The 22661-nt window shown below is 42.3% G+C and overlaps 1 protein-coding gene across 1 annotated transcript; it reads right to left on the bottom strand.

Annotated features, from left to right (window-relative positions):
• Nucleotides 1-1332: 1332 nt before the first annotated feature.
• Nucleotides 1333-22345, bottom strand: slc22a31 (solute carrier family 22 member 31). The gene is made up of 9 exons (XM_085344947.1): nt 21936-22345; nt 14445-14548; nt 14123-14277; nt 9576-9744; nt 3794-3939; nt 3446-3554; nt 2297-2511; nt 2045-2156; nt 1333-1863 (listed from the first exon to the last, which is right to left on the bottom strand). Exons 1-9 carry the CDS (start codon nt 22323-22325, stop codon nt 1428-1430), a joined length of 1836 nt encoding a protein of 611 aa, XP_085201073.1. The 5' UTR covers nt 22326-22345; the 3' UTR covers nt 1333-1427.
• Between the last annotated feature and the right edge of the window lie 316 nt (nt 22346-22661).

Below are 22661 nucleotides of genomic sequence, written 5' to 3' on the forward strand. Positions count from 1 at the left end.
AGGACTGTAAACAGGGTTTTTTTTCCTAGTTGAATAATGAAGTCACACAACTATAATCTGAGTAACACACCTGAACATTTTCACTCCAAGCAGTACATTTCTTTGTTTTGTAAAGTGAACAGGGCCATCTAGTGTTCAGAGAGAGAAACACCATCACTGAACATTTTTAAAACAAGTTTTGTCGATTTGAGTTTGCTTTACAGAGAAGTAAAAAAAGATTTAGATTATTTTCCTTAAAAAGTTAACACTCAGCTTTTGCACATTTTACTTTACAAAGAAACAATAAAACATTAGGTTTTAAAAGCTTACATCACCAACTGTAGTTCCAACACAAGCACCTTTGTTTGCTCACTGAAGGTAAAGTTATGTATTCACAAACAGTAAACTATCACACAACGACACTGACGGCTGAAGACATGATCTCATCTCACAGTTCGAACTAAAGGCTTTAAACACGTAAAACATCCGCACTAGTAAACATAAAAGAACATTAAACAAACCATTTTTTTTAAAAAGAATGTAAATATATATGTCTACTGGTTCCACAACGTTGTTGCGTTTTAGCTGAAGCATTCCAGACACAGACGCACTTTTCGCTCAGCAGCTGCTGTGGTTAGTGCATCTTGAAATTTAGCCACTTCCAGTTTTTAAGTAGAAAACAACAAGACAGTTTTTAATGCAATAGTTGGTAATAGATGTGGTTTATAGAAGGAGCATGAAGACAGAAAAACGTAATGGTAAAGAAATGGTTGTGTTTATCCACACTGATCACATCCTAACATCAGAAAAAGGACAAATGAAGCTTGTTAGTTGCACAGGAAACAAAAAGCCTTTAAAAAAAACAAACAAACAAAAAAACAAACTATAATTGATCATTTTTAGTACATCATCAGCGCCCCCTGCTGTGCTTCACGAGTATAGTCTTGGGTGTTCTGGTGATCTGTAGCTCACTCAGCGCTGCTATCTGCTGGTGAGTCAGGCAGACAGACTTAATGAAGAACTGTGTTACTGAGAAACGCAATCAAAGAGCTTTACATGACAGAGCTCCTCTGGTAACACTGGAGTGTGCCAGTTTGCTTTGAATGCCTACCACAGACATGAGCAGTGTGACCCCAGCTGCACTGGGAATGTACCAACATATTCCTACATCTCAGAAAAGGCTGACAAAACACAGCAAAAGGAGGCCATCGTCCCACAGCGGTGGACCAGATCCATGCATAGTAACAAAATGTAAAGAGACCAGATGGAAATATTGATGAAAACTGACAAAGTTGGAGCCATTGCTCTAAAGTGCATCCAGCTCTCCAGATGAATTATGAAGAGCTAGTCACTGACCCTTGCACTGAAGGCTTATCATAGCCTGTCAGAGGTAACATTTCGGCTCCTCCCCTCAAGCTAGAGTGTAAAGAGGAGGAGAAGGGTTAAATTTAAGACACATCTCTCAGAGTTTCTGGTTCCTGTGTTTCATTGTTTGACAGCAGAGGGGGATGAGCAGGAACACCGATCCTGTAAGGCAAAGAATCTTTAGTCAACATCTTCCTGGTGGCAGACACCAGGAGGGAGTAGTTATCCGGGTTGTACTCCGACAAAGGGGCACGCGCGTGCAGTAGAGGGAGGCTGTCTCTGGTGGGCTGCGACAGGAAGAGGGGTGGTCGCCTCTGGTTCTCGCCGTCCTTCATGGAATCTGGGAGCGGTTTCCGTTTGCTTTCAGGTAGGAGCATTATGCAGAGGACGGAGAGGACAGCGAAGGAAGCGAAGACAACATGATGGAGGAAATAGCCACCATTGTTCTGGAGCTCCATCAGGGAGGAGGCGGCCCTGCCAACACAACCCAATGCCAGCACCAGGCCAAGGCAGCCACCTCTGGACGAGAGAGAGGAAGCACAGGAAAAGGAGAATAAATCACCAAGGTGAAAAGATCGCACAGTACTTTGTTTCAACCCATTTTTTTTTTCTTTGTACTTTAAAACTTCCTTTTGACTTTGCAGCAAATGGGATCAATACGTCCCATTTTCAGTTTAATCAAGAACAAAGAGACATTTACCGAACTACAGTTGGCATCACCTCACAGGTGAAGAATGCACTGAGCATGGCGAGAGCCTGAGAGAACAACAAACCCACAACGGAGAGCACCAGCACCAGGCCACCCTGCAGGTCTGTCAAACACAAACGTCAATAAAAGAGTCATTAAAACCAGAGAGTGAAAAACTTTCTGGGATGTGATCCAAAACTTTTTCAAGGAAACTCTGAAGGGAATTTACAGTAGATCTTATGGGCCTGTGTGGATGTTACATACATGGTGTAAGGGCCAGCAGCAGGAGTGAAGACAGTCCAGTGATGATGGCAGAGAGGAGAAGCATGCCACGTCGGCCAAAGTGATTGATGGACAAACACAGGAAGATGCAGGCGAGCGCTCCAGTTACCACCCGGAGGAAGTAGCTGAAGTAGAACTTATTGGAGAAAGTGTGCAGGTTTTTGGTGAAGCAGTACTGGATGCCTGTTCCAATGAATCTGGATGGCAAAGGAAAAAATAAAATAATCAGGTTGAAAGCGGGTACCTCAAATCCTAAAAATTACCCGTTAGGGAATATCTCAGTCCATCTAGCTCTGGACCTGTCGTGGCACTTGGTAATCAGTTTTGTGGTTTAAGCGCAGCAGATATTGAAAGCATGTTGTACATTTCCTGCCCTCATGGTTGATGCCATAGCAACACAAACAAAAACAAATGAATTGTTTCCCCTTTAATTTGACCTCTTCTGTAACAAAGTAACAAACCACTGATGTGTACAGCTGATGACAAAGTATTTCCCCCCTTCCTCATTTTTTACTTTGACATATTTCCAGGATTTCAAATTTTCAGGTCAAATTTTTTTTTATATTAGACGAAGACAACCCAACAAGGAGGAAAAAGCTAACAAAACATGCCTTTCCTGTGTGGAGAGTAGATGCCCTCCTTGCTAAATCATGAACTAACTCATACTTTGTTTTGGTTTAGAAAGCTTAGTTCAATTTCACCAGCCACACTCAGGTCTGATTACTGCCAGTTGGATCTCGACATCACTTAAACAGGAACTCGAGTCCTCATTTGAAGTTCAGAGTTCATGATTCAACAATAAGAAAGACTGGGCAAAACATGGCACCATGGGAGCGATCCAAGGAAAAAACCCACTACTGAACAAAAACACCACAAAAAGGTTTTTTCTCACTTCTCCTCAGTGTTAAGAAAAACTCAGTATCAGTTATCAAACACTCGCCTGCAGTTCTTGTTCGTTTTTGTTCAACCCACTGAATTAAAGCTGAACGTCTGCACTTCAACTCCATCTGAGTTGTTTCATTTAAAATGAATTCTGGTGATGCACAGAACCAAAACTGTCCAAATATTTATGGACTTCATTGTAGCGCCCCTGACTCGGGACCGCTGATTTCATGAAGAGAGGAAACTCACAAGGTGAAGCCGAGTATGAGGCAGTTCTTCCAGATGACGTGAGTCCGACGCAGCTCCAGAGCAGAGTGGTATCGTGGCTGACTGTCCTCGCCGTACACTGAATCAATCTCTGTAACCACAAACAGGGAAATCATTTAAACTGATGTCCCAACAAAGTTAAACCCCACTGAGTTTGATTTGGAAATACGTGTTGCTTCTACCAAGGAAATACCAGGGTTTAGAAATTGGTGAGGTCCAGATTTTTCTTCTCTTAATGCATCACGTTTAAGGTTTAGCGCCTGTGCTCCAACAACCAGGAGAAAACTGTACACGCCTACAGAGAAATCCTAGAGGTGTGTGTGTGTGTACCTGACAGCAGGGTTTCGCCAGGGTAGAGGTCGTCTTGTAGAAAAACACAATTTCTTTTAGAGAAATCCTGAAGGCTCCTCTTCGCTTGAGGAATCTGAACTGTGGCCAGCAGCCAGCGAGGAGACTCTGGAAATACCGATGCACAGCTGAAGAAAAAAAACAAAAAAAACAGTTATTATCCATCACAAATATCAATAGCAAGTCAAAAGGCTTTGACATCTCAAACAGCAACATCATAAGTGCTTTAGTCACCATGTTATGGCCAAGTAAGTGAAAATCTGTATTAAAGTGTTTTTTTAAACTTGATCTTATGAGTGGGTAAAAATGAGAAATCATACGGTAGGCATACTCTGCTTTATAGACAAAATATAGACATTGGGGTCATTTTTCTTCCCCATTGACTTCTAAGCAGTGTACAAGGTAGGAGTTGCCCCCTGCTCGGCATTAGAGAAAAATGCATGTTTAAAGTTTTTTGCATTGGCTTCACTTTCCAGCCTGAAAGCTCCATCCATCTTTAAAATACAGTACACTGTTTACAGCTGGGAATTACAGACACGTTTATATACAGTTCCCCCCTCCACCTGAGGTTGGAGTGTAATTAGACAGTGTTGGCGACTTTCAAGCCTTTGAGTCGCCGAGCAGCTGAATAGGGGAATAATGTTGACGCGCCCGCTGTTTAAAACGTTAGTCAAAGTTCCAAGTTAAAACTCCTTTATTTGTTATCAAATCCTTAAAATCCGTAGAAAAACAGTGATCAAAAACATTCCAAGCTTGAGCGGTCAGCAAAAGTCGACTTCCCCCATCACCCACTCATTCACAAAATTTCCCTCGGGCCGTGAACAGGTGATATAGCAATCACTATTACAGACACCACGTGACCCAAAGCTACGCCTATCCATAACATTCCGGCCCCTAATTATTACATTTTTACAGTAATAATTACACATCCAACACCACAACTCACAACACACACTTCATCATATCACAGACACCCAGTGAGACAACATAACATACTCAAAAAGTCCACCAAAGTTATTTTCTCATGTCTTCTCTTCTGTCTGCACATGGTCAGTCAGTCATAGGCCAGAGGTTACCAGCACTTAGCCTAAATATAGTCAGTCTGTAATGTACATCTCATAACATTAAAGTCAATTCAAAGTTAGTTATGTCACACTGTGTCAAAATGTCATAATCATGGGTCAGAAGTCTCCTGAAGAAGGCATATCTTTGTGATGGGTCTGCACACATGGCTGGTTGGGGTCTTAATCCAGACCTGACGCACAAGCCCCTTTTCATCTGGTACAGCTCCGGTGACTCTCCCAATGATCCAGGAACCACGAGGTGCAGAATCATCCACTATAAGGACCACATCTCCGGGAACGAAGTTGCGTTTAATCCTTCCCCATTTCTGGCGCTCTAATTCTGTGACTGGGACTCTCTTTGCATATCCTCTAGATATAAGATCTGTCATGAAGGCAGTGTAGTCTTTGTGAAAGTCTTTATCTCTGATGAACCTTTTCTTCAAACCTAAGGCTCGTTGCTCAATTGCACGGTTGTCAGGCATTCTTATGTCTCGGTCTTTTAGTGGCAGGGCAATGCTGTAGTGCCAATCCCCCAAAGTCACCGTCTTGCTGGCCAATTCCAGGAACTTCAAGTCTTCCTTTGACAGCCCCATCTGTTCATCATTGCTGCTCTCAGGAAAATCCATCTTGAACTGCTGTTTCCATAGCTTGTTCAGTATGACAGCAGAAACTCTGTTGGCGGTAACTGTTGCCAAACATCCTGGCCTTCCACAGCATTCTCGATTAAGTGGCCCATTCACAGTCCAGCCGAGCACAGTCCTAATGGCAAAGGGTCCATCACCTACACTCCGGATGACCTCCAAAGGTTCTAGAGCTCTGGGCATATTCATGCCAATCAAAAGCTCAACATTGGCCTTAATTTCTGGCAAATGAACGTGCTTCAAATGTGGCCAGTCATCCAGGTCCTGTTGATTTGGGATGTTACCAGTATCCACAGGCATTTTATGCTGAGTGAAGAGGTTAGGCATATCACAGTACATGTCACTGTCCAATCCAGCAACTTCAAGTTCAGGTACAATGAAACTGTCCACCACTTTCTCCTGTCCCATGGTGCGCAGGAGAATCTTTGTCTTCCTCCCAGCAATATTCAGCTTGTCCATAAGACCCACTGTACAAAAGGATGCTGAACTCCCATGGTCCAGAAAGGCATACGTTTCCACTATTCTTTGACCCCTCTTTGATTTTACTTTAACTGGCACAATGGCAAGCTTACAGTCCTGTTCACCGGCCCCAGTAAGACCACTAGTCTGGATCGTAACAGGAATGTTATCTGCCTCATTATTAGGTTTGACTTCATTCTTCTCTTTGTGGTGGATATGGAGTATACTTGCATGTCGGAGGCCACAGATTTTACATGAAAGGCGTTTTCTGCATTCTTTGCTTATGTGCCCAGTACACAAACAGCCAAAACAAATGCGGTTCTTTTTAAGAAAAGAAATCTTCTCATCATGAGGTTTCTTATCAAGCAGAGCACATGACTCCAGTGTGTGTCCGCCTTTGCAGAAAAAACAAGCCTTCACAGTGCTGTGACGATCTTGAGCCTCTATCTGATTCTGTCTCTCGACGTCAGAGACTGTTGTGGCGAAGCTACTTCCTTTAGCTTTTAGATGTGGAGAACATTTCCCTCCATTGCTGCCCTTGGCTGCTAGATGTGTTGCTGGAACGTCACATAGATTTCCAAAGATGGGATCTGTTACAATTTTAACTTGACGCTCAAGGAAGGAAACAATGTCAATGAATGCGGCTCTGCGATGTTGCCTCTCCTGAATGTCATATGCTACTGTTCGCCATTTGTCTTTTAACTTATATGGCAGCCTTCTAATCACAGCAAGCATATTGGCAGGTGTATTTAATTCAGAGAGATCATCAATCTCTTCCATTGCATTGCAGCATCCACGTAAGAACAAACAATATGCCTGAAGAGCTTTTCCATCTTCCGATCTAATCAGTGGCCATGAGTGAACTTTGTTCAAATAGGCAGATGCAATCACATGTCCATTCCCAAAGTGCTCATACAGCAGAGTCTTTGCCTTTACATATCCAGCACTTCCAGACATATGTTGGCAGCTTTTAACAAGTTCATTGGGCTGCCCCTTGGTGTACTGTGCAAGATAATGCAGGCAGTCACCAGCATCGCCAGTCTTTGCTTCTATGACCTGTTCAAATGAGCGCATAAAGGCCTGAAAATGTAAAGGGTCACCATCAAAGGTTTGAATCTCCCTTTTGGGCAGTGAAGAAAGACTTTGCTGATGGACCAACATACAAGATAATTCATTTTGTTTTTCCATAATGGACAACAGATTTTCATTGGCTACTGGAAGAGCAGCTTGTAGCTTAGGCAAAGGTGGAATTGATCCAAAAGCATCAGAAGGCCCCATAAAAGCTGGTGCAGGCCTTTCCCTTTTGATATTCTGTTGCACTGTTTTTACTTGAAGCTCTGCATTCCCAGTGATTGCATTTCCTTTTGTAAGCGTCTGAGGAACAAAAGTCTCTGCATCCGCATTAAGAATTTCAAGGCTGTTTCCCTTTGTTTTAAAATATGATTCCATTCCATTAGATTTCCGTGAAGCGACGCTCCGCATAGCGGATCCAGTTCTCAGCACGTTCACCTTTGCAACAGTTGCAGCTATATCTGCTTCAAGCTGAAGTTGTTCTTTCTTTCTCCTCAATTGTTCCTCTTGTTCTTCAAGAGAGTGTTTTTCTTTCAGCATATGTTGACGTGCGAGCAAGGCGGCCATTTCAGCTTCTGCCCTGAGACATGCAGATGAAGTAGATGATACTCTTGAGCTTGACCTACTGCCTTGATTTGACACACTGTCGGATGGCAACACGTCATCATTAACATCATTCTGAGGATTAAGAGATAATTGTGGTTCTTTTCCAGTGTGCTCTCGAACCTCCACTTCTCCTCCCAGGGAAGTTTCCTGTGACTGTGCCTTGTCAGATGATGGCCTCCCTGAATGTTTATCAGTTTCAGAAAGCCATATGTTAACATCCTCCATAAACCCTTTATTGTATTTAGAGATGCTTGAGAACCATGTATTTTGTTTATCTTTCTCATCAAATGAGATTAGAGAAAGTAAAGATTCATGCAATGCACTGGCATCCTTAAACAGGTGTGTTAACTCATCAAACTGTTTTTTGACTTGTGAATGATTTTTATCATCTTTCATTAGCTCTTTAAGAGACATAATAACACTTTTCATTTTGTTTACATGCCTTTTCCGATCTGTTTGGATGGTTTCAATTTTGTTTGCAAGAGCTTTCTCAGTGAGGGAAGTTATTCTTTTATCCTTTTCAGTTTTTCCAACAACAGATGCAGCCTGTGATCCACTCATTTTAAGCATTCAACATAAGCAGCATGCCAAAATCCAAAACAAAGGCAACAGCAATTCCTTCAAACTCAGTTGAACGCCTGCAGAGCCACAACTCACACACACCAAATCCAACAGCAAACGTAGCGGTGGGCGTGTCACAAAAACATCTTCGTATGGTCAGAATCCAAACTGCGTTCAAACAAACAATACGCAGCACAAAAACACAGTTTACATACCACCGTCGTCTTCTCCTTATCTGTCGGTCTAGCCGCTTTTACGGGTGTAGTGGCGGCGGTGTGTGGGCTCGCATCGGCGTTTATTCAGCGCTGATTGCGGGACGGTCCATTGCCGTCGCACATTTTGCTGACAAATGTTGGCGACTTTCAAGCCTTTGAGTCGCCGAGCAGCTGAATAGGGGAATAATGTTGACGCGCCCGCTGTTTAAAACGTTAGTCAAAGTTCCAAGTTAAAACTCCTTTATTTGTTATCAAATCCTTAAAATCCGTAGAAAAACAGTGATCAAAAACATTCCAAGCTTGAGCGGTCAGCAAAAGTCGACTTCCCCCATCACCCACTCATTCACAAAATTTCCCTCGGGCCGTGAACAGGTGATATAGCAATCACTATTACAGACACCACGTGACCCAAAGCTACGCCTATCCATAACAGACAGATTTCAAGGACGTGTGCGGTCTACATCATGTGCTCAGAAATTCAATAAGACTTGAGATGATTCAATTATTGTATTTGTAGTTGGAAGCTGTTGCTGTGACAACAACATGGTGGAAGTGAAATAGTCTCCCTCTTCTGGGAGGAAATTTTTTTAAAATAATTAAAGAGCAGAAACAAGATCTAAACAATTTTGATGCCGTGTCTAAAATACTTTAATTTGCCTGCAGCATTTTGTATTGCTTGGAGTACTGACAGTTCCCCCCCCCAAATCTAAGCTGGTAAATATGGCATTTCAGCCATCTAGCCACGATGACACAAATGCATGAACAATTTTTAGCCCAGAGCACACCATGTTAGTTTTGTAGATTCCCCATGCAAAATAAAAATGACACAGCCTCTCCTGAGGCCTTTAAGCTGTTACCTGGCAATTTTTTCAGAGCATCTGAGTGAATGATAACACTTGTTGTTATAGGGTCTCATGTAAAGACCGTTTGAGTGAGGACTGGGTGTTATCTACTAAAATATCCCAGATAACAATTAAACAAACATGGAGATTCTTGTGAACTCAGGTGTGGCTTGCTTGAAGAGGCCTGAGACAGGAACGAAGATCGCATTATGTTATGGCGTGAAGTCGGCACATAGAGAACCGCTGGGGAAAAACAAACAGCGTGTTTACCTGTGCGCCTCCAAAAACACTACCAGCTGACTCACCACCAATAGGACAGCAGAAGAACTAAAGGCAAAGTGGCCACCGCCTGGAGGACGGGCCAATCACGGGACAGAACCGCAATGCCTGGCAACAGCAGTTCTGCCAGCACGCCGAAGAAACCACTGACCATAGCAACCATCAGACGATGGGGAGGGTCGCAAAGCTCCAACCCTAAGGGGATAAGAAGAAGAAAAAAAGAAAGCATCAGAGCACAGCTGAAGGAAAGCAAACCTATTCATCCCATTGCTATGGCAGCCACCTCGTGCCTAAAGCACACTGTAGCACATCCTCAAACTTCATGTCAGCACAGGTCATGTAGCATGTAAGGGTGAAAGCCCCGCCTACCTTCACCTCCTGTTTGGTTTAAGAGAAAAGGAAATGCCAAATGGAACAGCCAGGAAATTTAAAAGTCCCATTTTAGGTGATTTCAATAAGAATCAGTCTTGTTTTTCTAATTTAAAAGTTAATTCCTCAACATCTGTCCTTTATTTAGTTTTTATTTACACTTATCACTTTCTAAATCTTTGATAGAGTCACCCACTCATCCAGGGTTCAAGCGGTTTAACTTCTGTACCACCATTAAGACTGCTTTTAAACCCTCATAGGCAGAAAAGGAAGTGGCTTATCTCAAGTGACTCCTGCCATCAAAGACCTGACCTCCCAATAGGGGAGACCTGAAGTCCACCCTCGTGCAAAAACATGAAAACCAGCATTAAAACATAGAATCTGCTCTCAAATTGTCAAAATAAAATTTCAACATATTAAGTTTATAATTTTTTTTTTTTTTTTTAAAGAAAGAAGGATGAAGTGGAACGGTTTTCAGTGTGGACGTGGTCGTTAGGGTAGTGAGGAGCTCACTTCCTGGTTGCCCTGCCTTCAGTCCTGTCCTGCTATTATATCCTCCTGCCTATAGCACCCCCCCACAAAAAAAAACAAAAAACAAAAAAAAAAAAAAAAAAAACCCAAACAAAAACAAAACATTTTCCCCTCTCAGCCTAACCCCACACAGCAACATAATCGGACAGTCCAAGAAAAGAAAAAACAAACAAACAAACAAACAAACAAACAAACAAACAAACAAAAACAACGCCAAAACAAACCCTGGAGTGAATTTCGACCTGACCTTGCAGGAATGTGGGAGTACGCCTCCCACATTCCTCCCATTTCTCATATGCATCTACAATCTCCACCTTCGCTCACTGCGAATCACTACCAAGCAGAGAAGTTTTGCTGAATCTCCTGCTGAAGACTGAAAGCTGAGGACTTTTCATAGTGGGGTGGCTCACTTGTGCAGTTTGCCCCACAGAGAGAGGACAGCTGAAGTATGACCGACCTTCACACCTCTTAGCTCAGCTCCAGTCACCTGCCTGCTGTCAGTCACAGCCTGGTTTCTTTAGTTACCAATATAATATCCATCTCCAGTGTGCCTGCTACAAACAACTGAAGCTATAATTCTAATAACAGAAAAAATTCCTGCTCCCCCCCAATAGTCTTGAATGGTAGCATATTTGTACACCTACCAGTCACTGGGTAAGCCTGTGACTGGTACTAGGGTTGCGCCCACTTTTGCCTTCAGGACTGTTTTAAGGCTTCATGACAGATTCAACAAGATGCTGGAAATATTTCTCAGAGACTTCGGTCCAGGCTGACATGATGGCATCACAGATACTGCAGATCCACCACATCCCAAAGGTACTCTGAGGCCATCCGAGTTCAGTGAACTCAGTCATGTTAAAGAACTGTAGTGACTGGACCAAGTGGACCACGGTCACTGCTCAGGTATTTATTACATATCGACATGTCTCTGTGCATTATCCCTTACACTGTCAACAAATCAACTTCGCTCATTCTGATTAATGACAGTCTCCTGCCACAGCCTGTGAGCAGGAGAAAGTCCACAACTAGCTGGTGAACACAGTAACATTTAACAACAAAAGAATCAACTAGATATGTAGGCAGGAGGAAAACAGGAAGACCTCAAGAGGAGATTCATGAATGTAGTGAAGGAGGACATGCAGCAGCAGATCTGCTGTCGGCGACCTGAATGGAGCAGCCAAAAGAGGAAAAAAGAAAGGGAATTATGACCACAATACGTAATGTCTCTGCACGACTTGTATATTTTAGTCTCCTAATAAAATTATATGACCAGACAAATGTGGAAGTTTGTCTGACAGATGATGTGATTTCATGAAAGTTATTTAATTATTCCTCATGTTATCAGAGGCTTCATGATGGAAGCTGAACTGATTAGAGACACTTGGTGGTTATATTTATCTACAGCCTCTCTTTGCAAACTACACAGTTTAATGAATACGGATAATAGAAATGAGCAGTGATGCAAATGCTCCAAACAACTTTCACAATAAAATGCTGTCAAGTTTAGCATAGAGTTTGAAGCATGAACGCATCTTAACTAATTTGTCTGGAGAATCAAACATGAAGCACTGCAAACGGTGATCTATCAAAGATACTGCTTTAGACTGAAGGTGAGGAGATTTAGTTTAATGCAATGCTGCAGTATATCCTTTAATGCATGAATTTCAGACTTTACTATGAAAGTATCAAGTCTCATTTCAGGACTCTCCACAAATAAAGATAAGATGGGCAAGATTGACCTGCTTCTGTGGGGACAACAAGGGCTTCTATCTTTTCCACTGATAAGATTAGTTCAGCACAGCACGGTGTACAGATAATTAGCTGGGCAAATACATTAACATTATTTAACTTTTACACGACATCAGATTTTTCTCAATAGAAAGATATAGTATCAGGTAGAGCAGGGCGATATGGCCAAAAATATTTATCACGATATATATTTGAAAATTTGCGATAACGATATAACCGACGATATAATTGATGCGAGACCAAATACAACTCCACAACATTACTAGCGCAAAAAGACAACCTTCCATTTATTTTCACTTAAACAAGAAGCTGGTTTTTATGTACATTAAAGCTTTATAAAAATGTAACAGTGCAAATGCAAATTCCTTGCTGAAAGTTTAACCAAAAGGCATTTCCAGTAGAAATGGGCTGACATATCCTGAGCATAACCATGTATAATATCCACTGAAGTTAAAAAGAGGTGCTTTGCAACATTAAACTGCAGTGTGCAGTACGCATTTTTCGGACCATAAGGTGCACGGGATTATAAGGCACATTAAGCGAAACAAAGCAGTCAGATAAATCAAACTTTATTAAACTCATTCTTCTTGCTTCCTCCACTTCTGTACCATTGATTCATTAATGTTGAATTCTCTGGCAGCTGCTCTATTCCCATGTTGTTGCAGTATATTAATGACTAACCTCGTATTGTGGATGGATTATCTCAGTTGTTCTCCTGACTGAAGTTTGGTCCGTTTACAGCATCCTGCCATGCGATTGCATTTGTCTCTAACCATGAAGAACCTTCACGTTAACTTTTATAAGTGGAAAAGTGTTAGTGTTTGTCCTCCAGCTTCACTGTTTTATGTTATGCTAACATAGCTGTGTCGCTAGCGATCACGTAGCACATCATTATATACCAGCTAGCCCAACTTCAGTAACCCTACAAACGTCACTGCTGTTTAGTTTCCTGTCTTCATTTATGTTGGAAGTGATAGCAGAGCTGTACGTTTGATTTTTTTCAGAAATCTCTCAGTCAGAACATGCTATATCATGCTTAGGTAACTAGCGAAACTAGCGAGCTAACTTCCGCTAGCTTCCTGCTAACTTCTAACTCCGTTAAATGTAATAACTTTTGTTTTCATGGATGCCTGGAAGTTAAACTTTATAGTTACACCTGGTAAAGCAGCAATGCTGATCGTTTTATTAAAGATGAAAGAATTTAGACAGTTTTTAACTCTAAGTGATGCTGCAGTGTTGTTTGACCTGAAGCATACGGAGTTTAGGACCCAGATTACTCCCAGATTTAAGAGCATCTTAGTCCGACAAATACGACAATAACGACGGCCGCTTGCATGTTCTGCAAAAAAAATGTGCTTTGTTGTGTATCTGACAGACAAACACCAAACCAGTTCCACATCACTGAAGTTGCACCATTTTTACAAACCAATTCTGGTTCATCTGTTTCACTCAACAATCGGCCATGTGCGTATGAAAACAAAGGCACTGCGCATGCGCGTTTTACTCCCATTCTATCGCGATATTTCATTTTCCTATCGTTGCCTAACATTATACCGGTATTACCGTGAACGGTATAATATGGCCCAGCCCTAGTATCAGGTATCATTGCAATCTCTTGTTCAATGATTTAAGAAGGAAAACAAAATAAAAGAGAGACAGCAAGCTGATGAGCACGCTTTAAAGTTGAAACCATAACCCCGGAGAGCATGTCAGGCTGAGGGATTTTCCCCTCAATGACACGGCACACAGCACGCCATGACAGATGCACAGTAACGATCATGTGCCACTTGTTATTTACCCTCTGGCCTCTTATGTGTGTAAGTAAAATGTGAACATGTGACCAGTCCATAAAACCTTTTTCTACTTCAGTGAGAAAGCTCGACTGCCAGACATCAGCTTTAAAATGTGGATACAGATTACTTACGGGCGATGTAGGAGGACACAAACAGCCCAGCGAGTGAGGCGCCTTGAGACAGACGCAGCAGCAGAAACACCACCACACTCCTGGACAAACACAGAGCTACACCCAACAGACTGGACAGACCGACGGACAGGAGGAAACCTCGCCGACGACCCAACCTGAAGACACAGACGTAAAACATGCACGAGTGAAACTTCACAGCCTAAACAGTCAACACACACACAAAAATGATGATCTAATGCAACCGTTTTAAACACATTTATTCTGGTGTTTATGTTCTTCATATCTTATTTAGAGTTACATATCAACTGAGGTTATTACTCACCAGTCACACAGGGTGCCTAGAAATATGTATCCCAGAATCCATCCAGTCATGAAACAGATATGCTGCACGGGGATTTTCCAGTAGTCACTGCAGACCAGGTTCCACTGCAGGGGAGGAAAAAGCAGCACAAACACTGATGAATGTCATGAGTTTAAAAGGAAATGTGAGACAATAATTCAATATTTCAGTGCTCTAATGTCAGAGTTCTTGAACAACACTGTAGGTATACACGAAGACTTTTAGGTACACAAGTTTAACTGCTTGTTAGCACAAATATCTAAATCAGCCAATCACATGGCAGCAATCCATCGCATAGTCAAGTTCAGACTGAGCATCAGAATGAGAAAGGTAATTTAAGCAACTCTGAGCGTCCCATGGTCATTCCTGCCAGACAGGCTGGTCTGAGTGTTTTAGAAACGACTGATCTACTGGGATTGTTCCCACAATCATGTCTATGGTTTACAGAAAATAGTAAAAAAATAAAAAATAAAAATGTTCTGAGGCTGTGATGAGTCTTGATTTCTGTTGCAATATGATGGTAGGGTTTTTTTAAAGCATGAAAGCAAGGATCCGTCCAGCCCCTACGAGTTCAGACTGGTGATGGTGATGAAATGGTGTGGGGCACATTTGAGCTCTTATAATCAAGTGATCATGGTTTAAACGGCACAGCCTAAGTGAGTACTGTCGTTTACGTCCATCCGATAATGCACCATGCCACAAAAGTCAAATCGTCTCAAACTGGTTTCTTGTACATGACAGCGAGTTCACCGTGCTCAAAAGGCCTCCACAGTCACCAGATCTCAATCTGATGGAGGTTTTTGGGATGTGGTGGAACAGCAGATTCACATCATGGATGTGCAGCCATCACTTCACCTTGGACTAAAATCTCAAGGAGTGTTTCCACCACCTTGTCGAGGACAGATCAAGGCTAAAGGGGCCCAATGTGGTACTATGCATGATTATAAAGGTGCTCATGGGTCCTGACAGCGAGCCATTTTCTGGCTAACCGGGTCCATCTACTGTTTGTAGTGTTGGTGCCTTTTGAAAAGTTTGGTAATGATATTTAATGTGTAGTTAATTCTAGCAGCAGTCCTTCCAACATGTTTATGCTCCAGTTCTGATGAGCATTTGCAAGCCAGTTTTCCAGAGGTACTCCACATCCAGCTCCAAAATGGTGAGATTTTAAAAAATAAAAAAATAAAAAGTCAATTTCTTCATTTTAAATTGCAATTGGATAAAAAACAAGTGACCAACTAAAAAGGTAAGAAATCAAGCTAAACGCCTACACTGCAGAACCTCAGCACGAAAGGTTTCAGTCATACCAATGCAATTATACTTTATGTATAAAACATTCTATCAAAGACTTAAAAGGCACAAATTAGAGCTGCTCCCAACATGCTGCATACATCATAACCTGACATGCCGAGAATAGCAGTTGAGTCAAACGCACAGAGAGCCGTCTGTGGGGGAATCAGGAATGTAGATCATGTTGTTTGTAATCGAGTTAAGATGCCTGCTGACAGTGTTATTACATTAGAATAAAGCGCCAGCAGCTTTACGCCTGGTTAGTACCAGTCCCTGCCTGTAAGAAAGATTCTCATCTACTTTCCCTCCAGCCTCATCTCCTCTACTTTCCTACAGACACCAGTCATGTTTTCTGTATTTTACAGATTGATCCAGCCGCACAGTGTAAAGTCAAAGCATCAAAGGAAACAGTGAAGAAAGTGAGAAGAGCTCAGAAAGGAGCTAAATGAAAACGACTGACTACGTGAGGTCACTTTCCAATGTGCCGAGCACATTTTAGGGTTTGCCTAGGAGGTTCCTGGGGGGATCAAAATTGTAAATACGGCTGAGAGACTGGTAAGTGGCATCAAATTGCTAATACTTAAAGCTAATACAGATACGATGCCTTCTGTCCCATCTCCTGGGACAGACTTCAGACCCCCACCCACACTTAACAAGTAGTTAAGAAATCTGATCATCTTGAGTATTTTTTCACTTAAATCAACAAGCCAACAAATATTGGTTCTTCTGATCAGTGCGTTTGTTGTTATTTTGAAAATAATGCAGTTTAGAAGTGGTACAAAGATGCGCTCAGGTGTGACCGGATCGCTTGACCAGCATCATGTGGAGTGAATCACATTTAAAACAGAGGCCAGGAGGGTCATTCAACTGAAGGTGATGGGACATTTGATCATTAACAGCTGTTCATTTTTGTTAATCTGTCAGCTGAGTAAGTGATACGGTTTTGTTGTAAACCAGTTTAATCAGGTTCCATGATTCATGGTTCCAGTTCAACGTTTCTTGCTCTTTAACAATAAGATCTTTAGGTGTGATCAAGTTTTTTGTAAATATTTGGTAAGGATTTACAAATTTCATGCAATGTCAGTGGTGTCCAATTGCACCTGGCCTTAGACTCATATGAGTAATTCTATGCAGACCCGCGATAAAGTGCACCCGTACCCCTTCCATAGAAATGAAGAGTCTACATAGCAACCAGGTGCTGATAATCAAATGCACTTGATTAACTGATCATCAGTAAGTGAGAGTTGTAGCAGTTGCAGGTCTGAAGCGTCAAAGTGTGCGTTAATATGATGCAACAATCTTCCCAGGAATGGACGTCCCAGCAAATTCACCAGAAGGTCTGACCATTCAATATTCAGAGAGACTGAAAAACAAAACAGAAAAGCCCAAGAGCTACATCTGGGACTCTACAGGCCTCAGTTAACATGTTAATGTTAAATTTCATGACAGTACAGTTAGAAAAAGACTGAACAAGCGTGGTTTGTTTGGAAGTGTTACCAGAAGAAAGTCTCTTTCGTCTAAAACAATCAGCGCTGCACAGGTACCGCACAGGACGGGCACACGGCAGTCGACCATGAATTCCTCTGTGCACCAAAGTATTCTAGAGTCAAATGTGAGGCCATCAGTGCAAAAGCTAAAGCTTGAAGGAAACTGGGTCACGCAACAGGACAACTGAATGACTAAGACAAAAAAATAAATAAATAAATAAAAAAAAATGAAAAGAATCAAGATCCAGTCAGAGTACAGACGTCAACTGTAAGAGAGCTGTGCATAACTGAACACCTACAAACCTCAATGAGCCAAAGTAACTCTGTAAGGAAGAGTGGGCCAAAATTCCCCCACAGTGATACGAGAGGCTGATGAAGTAATGCCTTTTTTGTATTACTTTGAGTTAAAGGTGGTTCCTCAAGCTACTGAATTATGAGGCGCACACAGTTTTTCCTCTTCTGTTCTTTTTCACATGACTGTGTGAAATAGTAGTAGTGAAAACAGTGTACCAAATAAGATAAGATAGAACTTTATTAATCCCTCGGGTGGGTTCCTCTGGGAAATTCGGTTTCCAAAAGCACAGCACCGACAGAAGTTACAGTATGTTGTTTGTTTGTGTTTTTTTTAAATATATGTGTATATCTCTATATCCACACACACACACACACACACAGGTTTATAAAATTTGCTTAGGCTTTACTTGATCTTACGATTTACTTTTTAGCAATTTTAGATGAGCTTTATCTTGCTAAGTTAAAAAGAGGACTCTTCTATTAAAAGTAAAGCCATTATGTCAATATATGTGCTGAAACTAAGGTAATCGCAGCGGCACAAGCATTTTTTTTTTCCCCCAAAGGAGGAATCCACAACACAGATAATTTCTATCAAGGTTTCAACCCTCTCCTGGAGTTTTTCAGTCAAAATAAAATTACATTTTGAGGGTATACGGGACACAATTGTCTCTCTTTGCTAATGTTTTTATTCCCACTGGGTCTTGTCGTTAGGATTTCCTACACAGACTTATTTTCCAATTGAACTTACCGTCACTTATTTCAAGCAATGACGACTGACGGCACATGAGAAGACAAAGAAGGAACAGTGATGTGAATTAGACATCTGATCCGATTTACTTAATCCAGGTTACTGGAGCAAACATGAACTGCTTGAACCTTTTGATCAGTCGGGTCTCCTCACCAACTTCCAGCTGCCTACAGAAGGTAAAAACTAAACTCCTCTCTGTGCATTATTTTATATAGGAATATCATCTGGTGCCATATTTGCTGCATGGTCATTTGAACAAACGCAAACTCATTTCAAAATATGCACTAAATAATCAGTGTGATTGCAAAAAAGTTGCATACAAATTAAGGGCCCTTTGGAAGCCTGGACCCTGCAGGGTAAGCTCCTCAAACATTAGTGGCCACAAACGTGAACATCCGTCTCTAAACTTGATAAAGTTGGTTTATAGAGGAGAGTGCTGGACAGCTATGGTTAGTGACTGTTATTCCACCCAGCGCCCGTGTTGTACTCTGCTCAGTTTTTCCGTTACTGGAGTGGTCCTTTGTCTTAGCGAATGACGACATGAGTGGAGGAAGCCGTTGTGTTCAGGGTCTCAGGAAGGAACTGGAGGGGGGGGGGGGGGGGGGGGGGGACTTCTAATTTCCCCACTGCCACAGTTTGTCATAGAGGCCTCATGATAAGGCACGATACACAGATGATAATCTGAGAACAAGCTCAGGGGCAATTACCCATAATGACTGTGTCCTGCTCGTATTACCCCCCCACATCAGCTGCTAACAGCCACAACTGTCCACATTTTGATATTTGTTTTAAGATACTACAGCACAAAACAGATGTAGTGTGATTGTGTAGGGGTGTAGCACAGAACTCTGTGGGCCCCTTTTCCTTCCCAGATCCATATCTGTCACGCATATGAGTGTTTTTTAACAAATGATTGAGCTGTAAACAACAATCTGTTCATTAGGATGCTAATAGTGAACTGTCCATGAACCACAGTTAGCTAAAACATCTATGACGTGTCCATACGTCTGCGCAGTTTGAAATCTCCCATGTCAACCCAGATGTCTTAACATATGGAAATCTGCAATTAAAATGAGTTTTTCCTTGGAGTACCAAGCTCTAGAGTGTGTTGTTTTCTTATTTTTTATTAAAGTATTTATAGTTCCCAGGACAAAAGAAAAAAAAAAAAATGCAGTCCTAGTTTTGTAACACTTTTCTAAAATGCTATGTCTTCCCATCACCCTCGGGGTAACCTTCATTATCCTCTCTCCCTTTACTTCCTCATCACATCCTCTTGCTCACACAGGACTGACGTGAGCCTCACACAGTTTTCAACCTGCCTGTTGATAAGGCACCTCAGAGGTCAAGCCAGATCACCAAGATCGTACAGTAATACATTCTGTCAGAGGTGTCCTAAAATACAAACCACGTGTGCTGGGAATTTACCCAGTGGGCTTCACGCTAACACAGAAACAAATTATAGGGCTTTGGCATCTCTCCGAGCTAGGAGAGCTAGGTGAATTGCACCATACTGGAAGGGCATGTTTGCTCATTCTATGAAGCAGTGGATAAAGGGACTTGGTGCTGGTCTGGAAAGACTAACGCACACAGCTAAAAGGAAAGAAGTTTGTGCACCTGCACTCATCTGTAAATTAATCAGTTTGTGCAATTCTATTTTGAAATAATGTATTTGATTGGTACGTCATTTGTTCAACGTTAATGAGTCTCTGTGCACCTGAATGATTTTTCGTTGATTTAGGACGCATTACTGTGGTCCAGGTGTTCATTTAAGTTGTTTTGCATTTGTTTTAATGAAATTGTGCCTGTATATTATCATCATATCATTATGTAACACGAGGTTTGTTGGTGTTCCTCTGGTGAAGTTATACAGCAGGACATGCAGCAGACAAGTCTGGATGATTTACAACAGATGAAAACATTTGAGAGTCATGCCAAAACAGCCTGCCTCACAGTGCTTCAGCAGAAGTAGCAAAAGCTAAATGAATGTGTCCATTGTCATCCACCTACCTGCAAGCTTACGTTTAATTATTTTATTTAAAGCAGTGTCACTGTGGGATTTTAAGATGCCACGTCATCAGCTTGAAACAACGTAGCTTCCTCAAAGTGTCCTGCTTACCTCGTGGCACCCTGGTTAAGAACCACTCGTCCAACATACAAAGCTTCAAGCTGCTTCACATTAGTGTTGCTGAGCTCTATGAGCCATATGAGCTCAGCTTGTATTACATGATTTGTAAAAAGCACCGCCTGCTGCTGATGTGCTCTCTCCAGCTGTTTCTGAAATTAAGTAGTGCACGTTTCATGCTGTTAAATTGTGCTAGGACTCAATGGTGGTAAAGGAAGAAACTGGGACTGCTGTGGAGATCCACGGCAACATGTTTATAAAGAGGTCAAATTAATAATGAGCAGAAGTGAGTTCAGCTTCTAGTCCTCCACAACAGTCCCAGTTTCTCATGCGTGGGTCGTTCTGATAGATTTAGGATCACATTTGACATTAAGCTCAACGCCTTTAACAGAGACTTACGAATTCTCCTTGGAAAAAACAAAACACCTTGACAGATAACCTTCTGTGCTGAGAAGGCCAGTCCCACTGTGGGGTGGACTAAAACTGTTTTGCAGCATTTCTAAGGGGGCGACAGTGCCATCTATAATCAAAGTTCAGTCATCCAACTGTTGAAAAATATTTATGTCGGAAATTACCCAGAAGTTACAGAAAAGGTAGGAAACTAATGCATTTGTTTATTTCAGGCTTGCAAGGACCCTGGGTTTTCCCATGTAGAAGGCCCCTTGTTCATGGTTTAGGGGTTTGTGAGGTCATGATGAGATTTTTATTTTTTATCTTTTGGGATGACTCCAAAAGCAGGAGAAAAGCTTAACCTCCTAGGACCTGGTATCCACATGTGTGGACATCACATTTTGGGTTGTCTAGACCAAAATACTAAATTTTGCTCTACAAGGGCCGGATATCCACTTATGAGGACATTATACTGCCACTGTTCCATCGAAATTTAAAACCAATGTCCTCATGTGGATCTCATTTTTCTCAGAAACAAAAATCGGGTTAAAACAAAAAACAAAAAAATCTGGTAATTCTTTGTTTTTACATTAATCAGGTCCCAATCAGCCCAATTAGCAAAGAGAAACTAAAAATGCATGCCATGAAAAAGTTCGGGTGTTAGGAGGTCAAAGTCAGAGTTCACGCGCTGGGTTAAAAGACAGTTAAACCCTGCTTAAAAGCAAAAGTGCATGTAGGACTGCATATTTGAGTGCCAACCTGCTTTCTTGGAGGCAAATTATCATTATACACTTCTTATATGAACTATGAAGCATTTGTTCCCTGGCTGGCTGGCCTCTCATCTTCGTTCCCGAGAAGCCACGGCAGATAAACGACAGTCAGTAAGATTCAAGCCAACAAGAAAGTGTTAACTGCTCAACTTGAGTCAATATTGACTGAAAGCTGCCCAACAGTCGTGTTCGTGACACAGCGTGCCTTTAAGCAGACAGAGCAGCTCAACGAAACAAGGCCAGAAACGAGCACGTGAAAGGAAACTGCTTCACCGGGTAAGAAAATGTAACCCAAACCCACAACCTGTTGTATCTCTGCCTCCTAACTCCCCCACAGATCTGTATATTAACACCAGGGCTAAACGTGCGTCTTACCTCAGTGACAAAGTTGCTCTGGAGGCCCGCTACATGAGAGTACTCCCACCCTGTGGTGCAGGGCACCCTCTCTCTGGGCGCGTTCTCGGAGAGGTCCGAGGAGTTGGGGGGGTACTTATAAAGTTCACAGTGGCTCCGACCGGAGCCGTTCACCCAGGGGATGGTGAGGTTGAGGTACCCTTGTGTGGAAAAGTTGCTTAGGAGGAACGCGGAGGGCAGCAGCGTCGGGTCTGGCTTGCAGTGGTACGAGTCCGGGATGAGTGTGTAAAACACGTCGCTGAACAGATTCAGCGTGACGGCGAAACTGGGGAACCAGCTGAACACGACCACGATTCGGTTATAGCGCCCATAGCCCCCGGTGTGAGGGAAAACCTTAGTTTCATAATCCATTTGAAGTCGACAGCTCGTGGTAACAGACGGTCCGAAGACTTTTACGCAGTGAGAGCGCACAGCCGCACGACGCTGAAGCAGGCAGGCAGGGGGCGGATCTTAGGGTCACACAGCCCCGGGGATCGACTTTTATGACACACCTGCTACTTGGAGACTGAGTGACTAATTTCAGGGTAATCCCCACTGATAGCGGGAGTCCAGGGAGCTGTCAGTAACAGTCGATGCTTTTGATGTCTCCATGTGACTCACAGCTGGACTTGACATGAAGACAGCTACCCTGGTGGAAAGCTCACATTAATTTTCAAATTTAAACCTCTGTAATTTCATCGAAACGCT

This window comes from Diplotaxodon limnothrissa, linkage group LG1, assembly GCF_057381915.1.
Source record: "Diplotaxodon limnothrissa isolate DT_005_m linkage group LG1, D_limnothrissa_male_GT1.1, whole genome shotgun sequence".
Lineage (NCBI taxonomy): Eukaryota > Metazoa > Chordata > Actinopteri > Cichliformes > Cichlidae > Diplotaxodon > Diplotaxodon limnothrissa.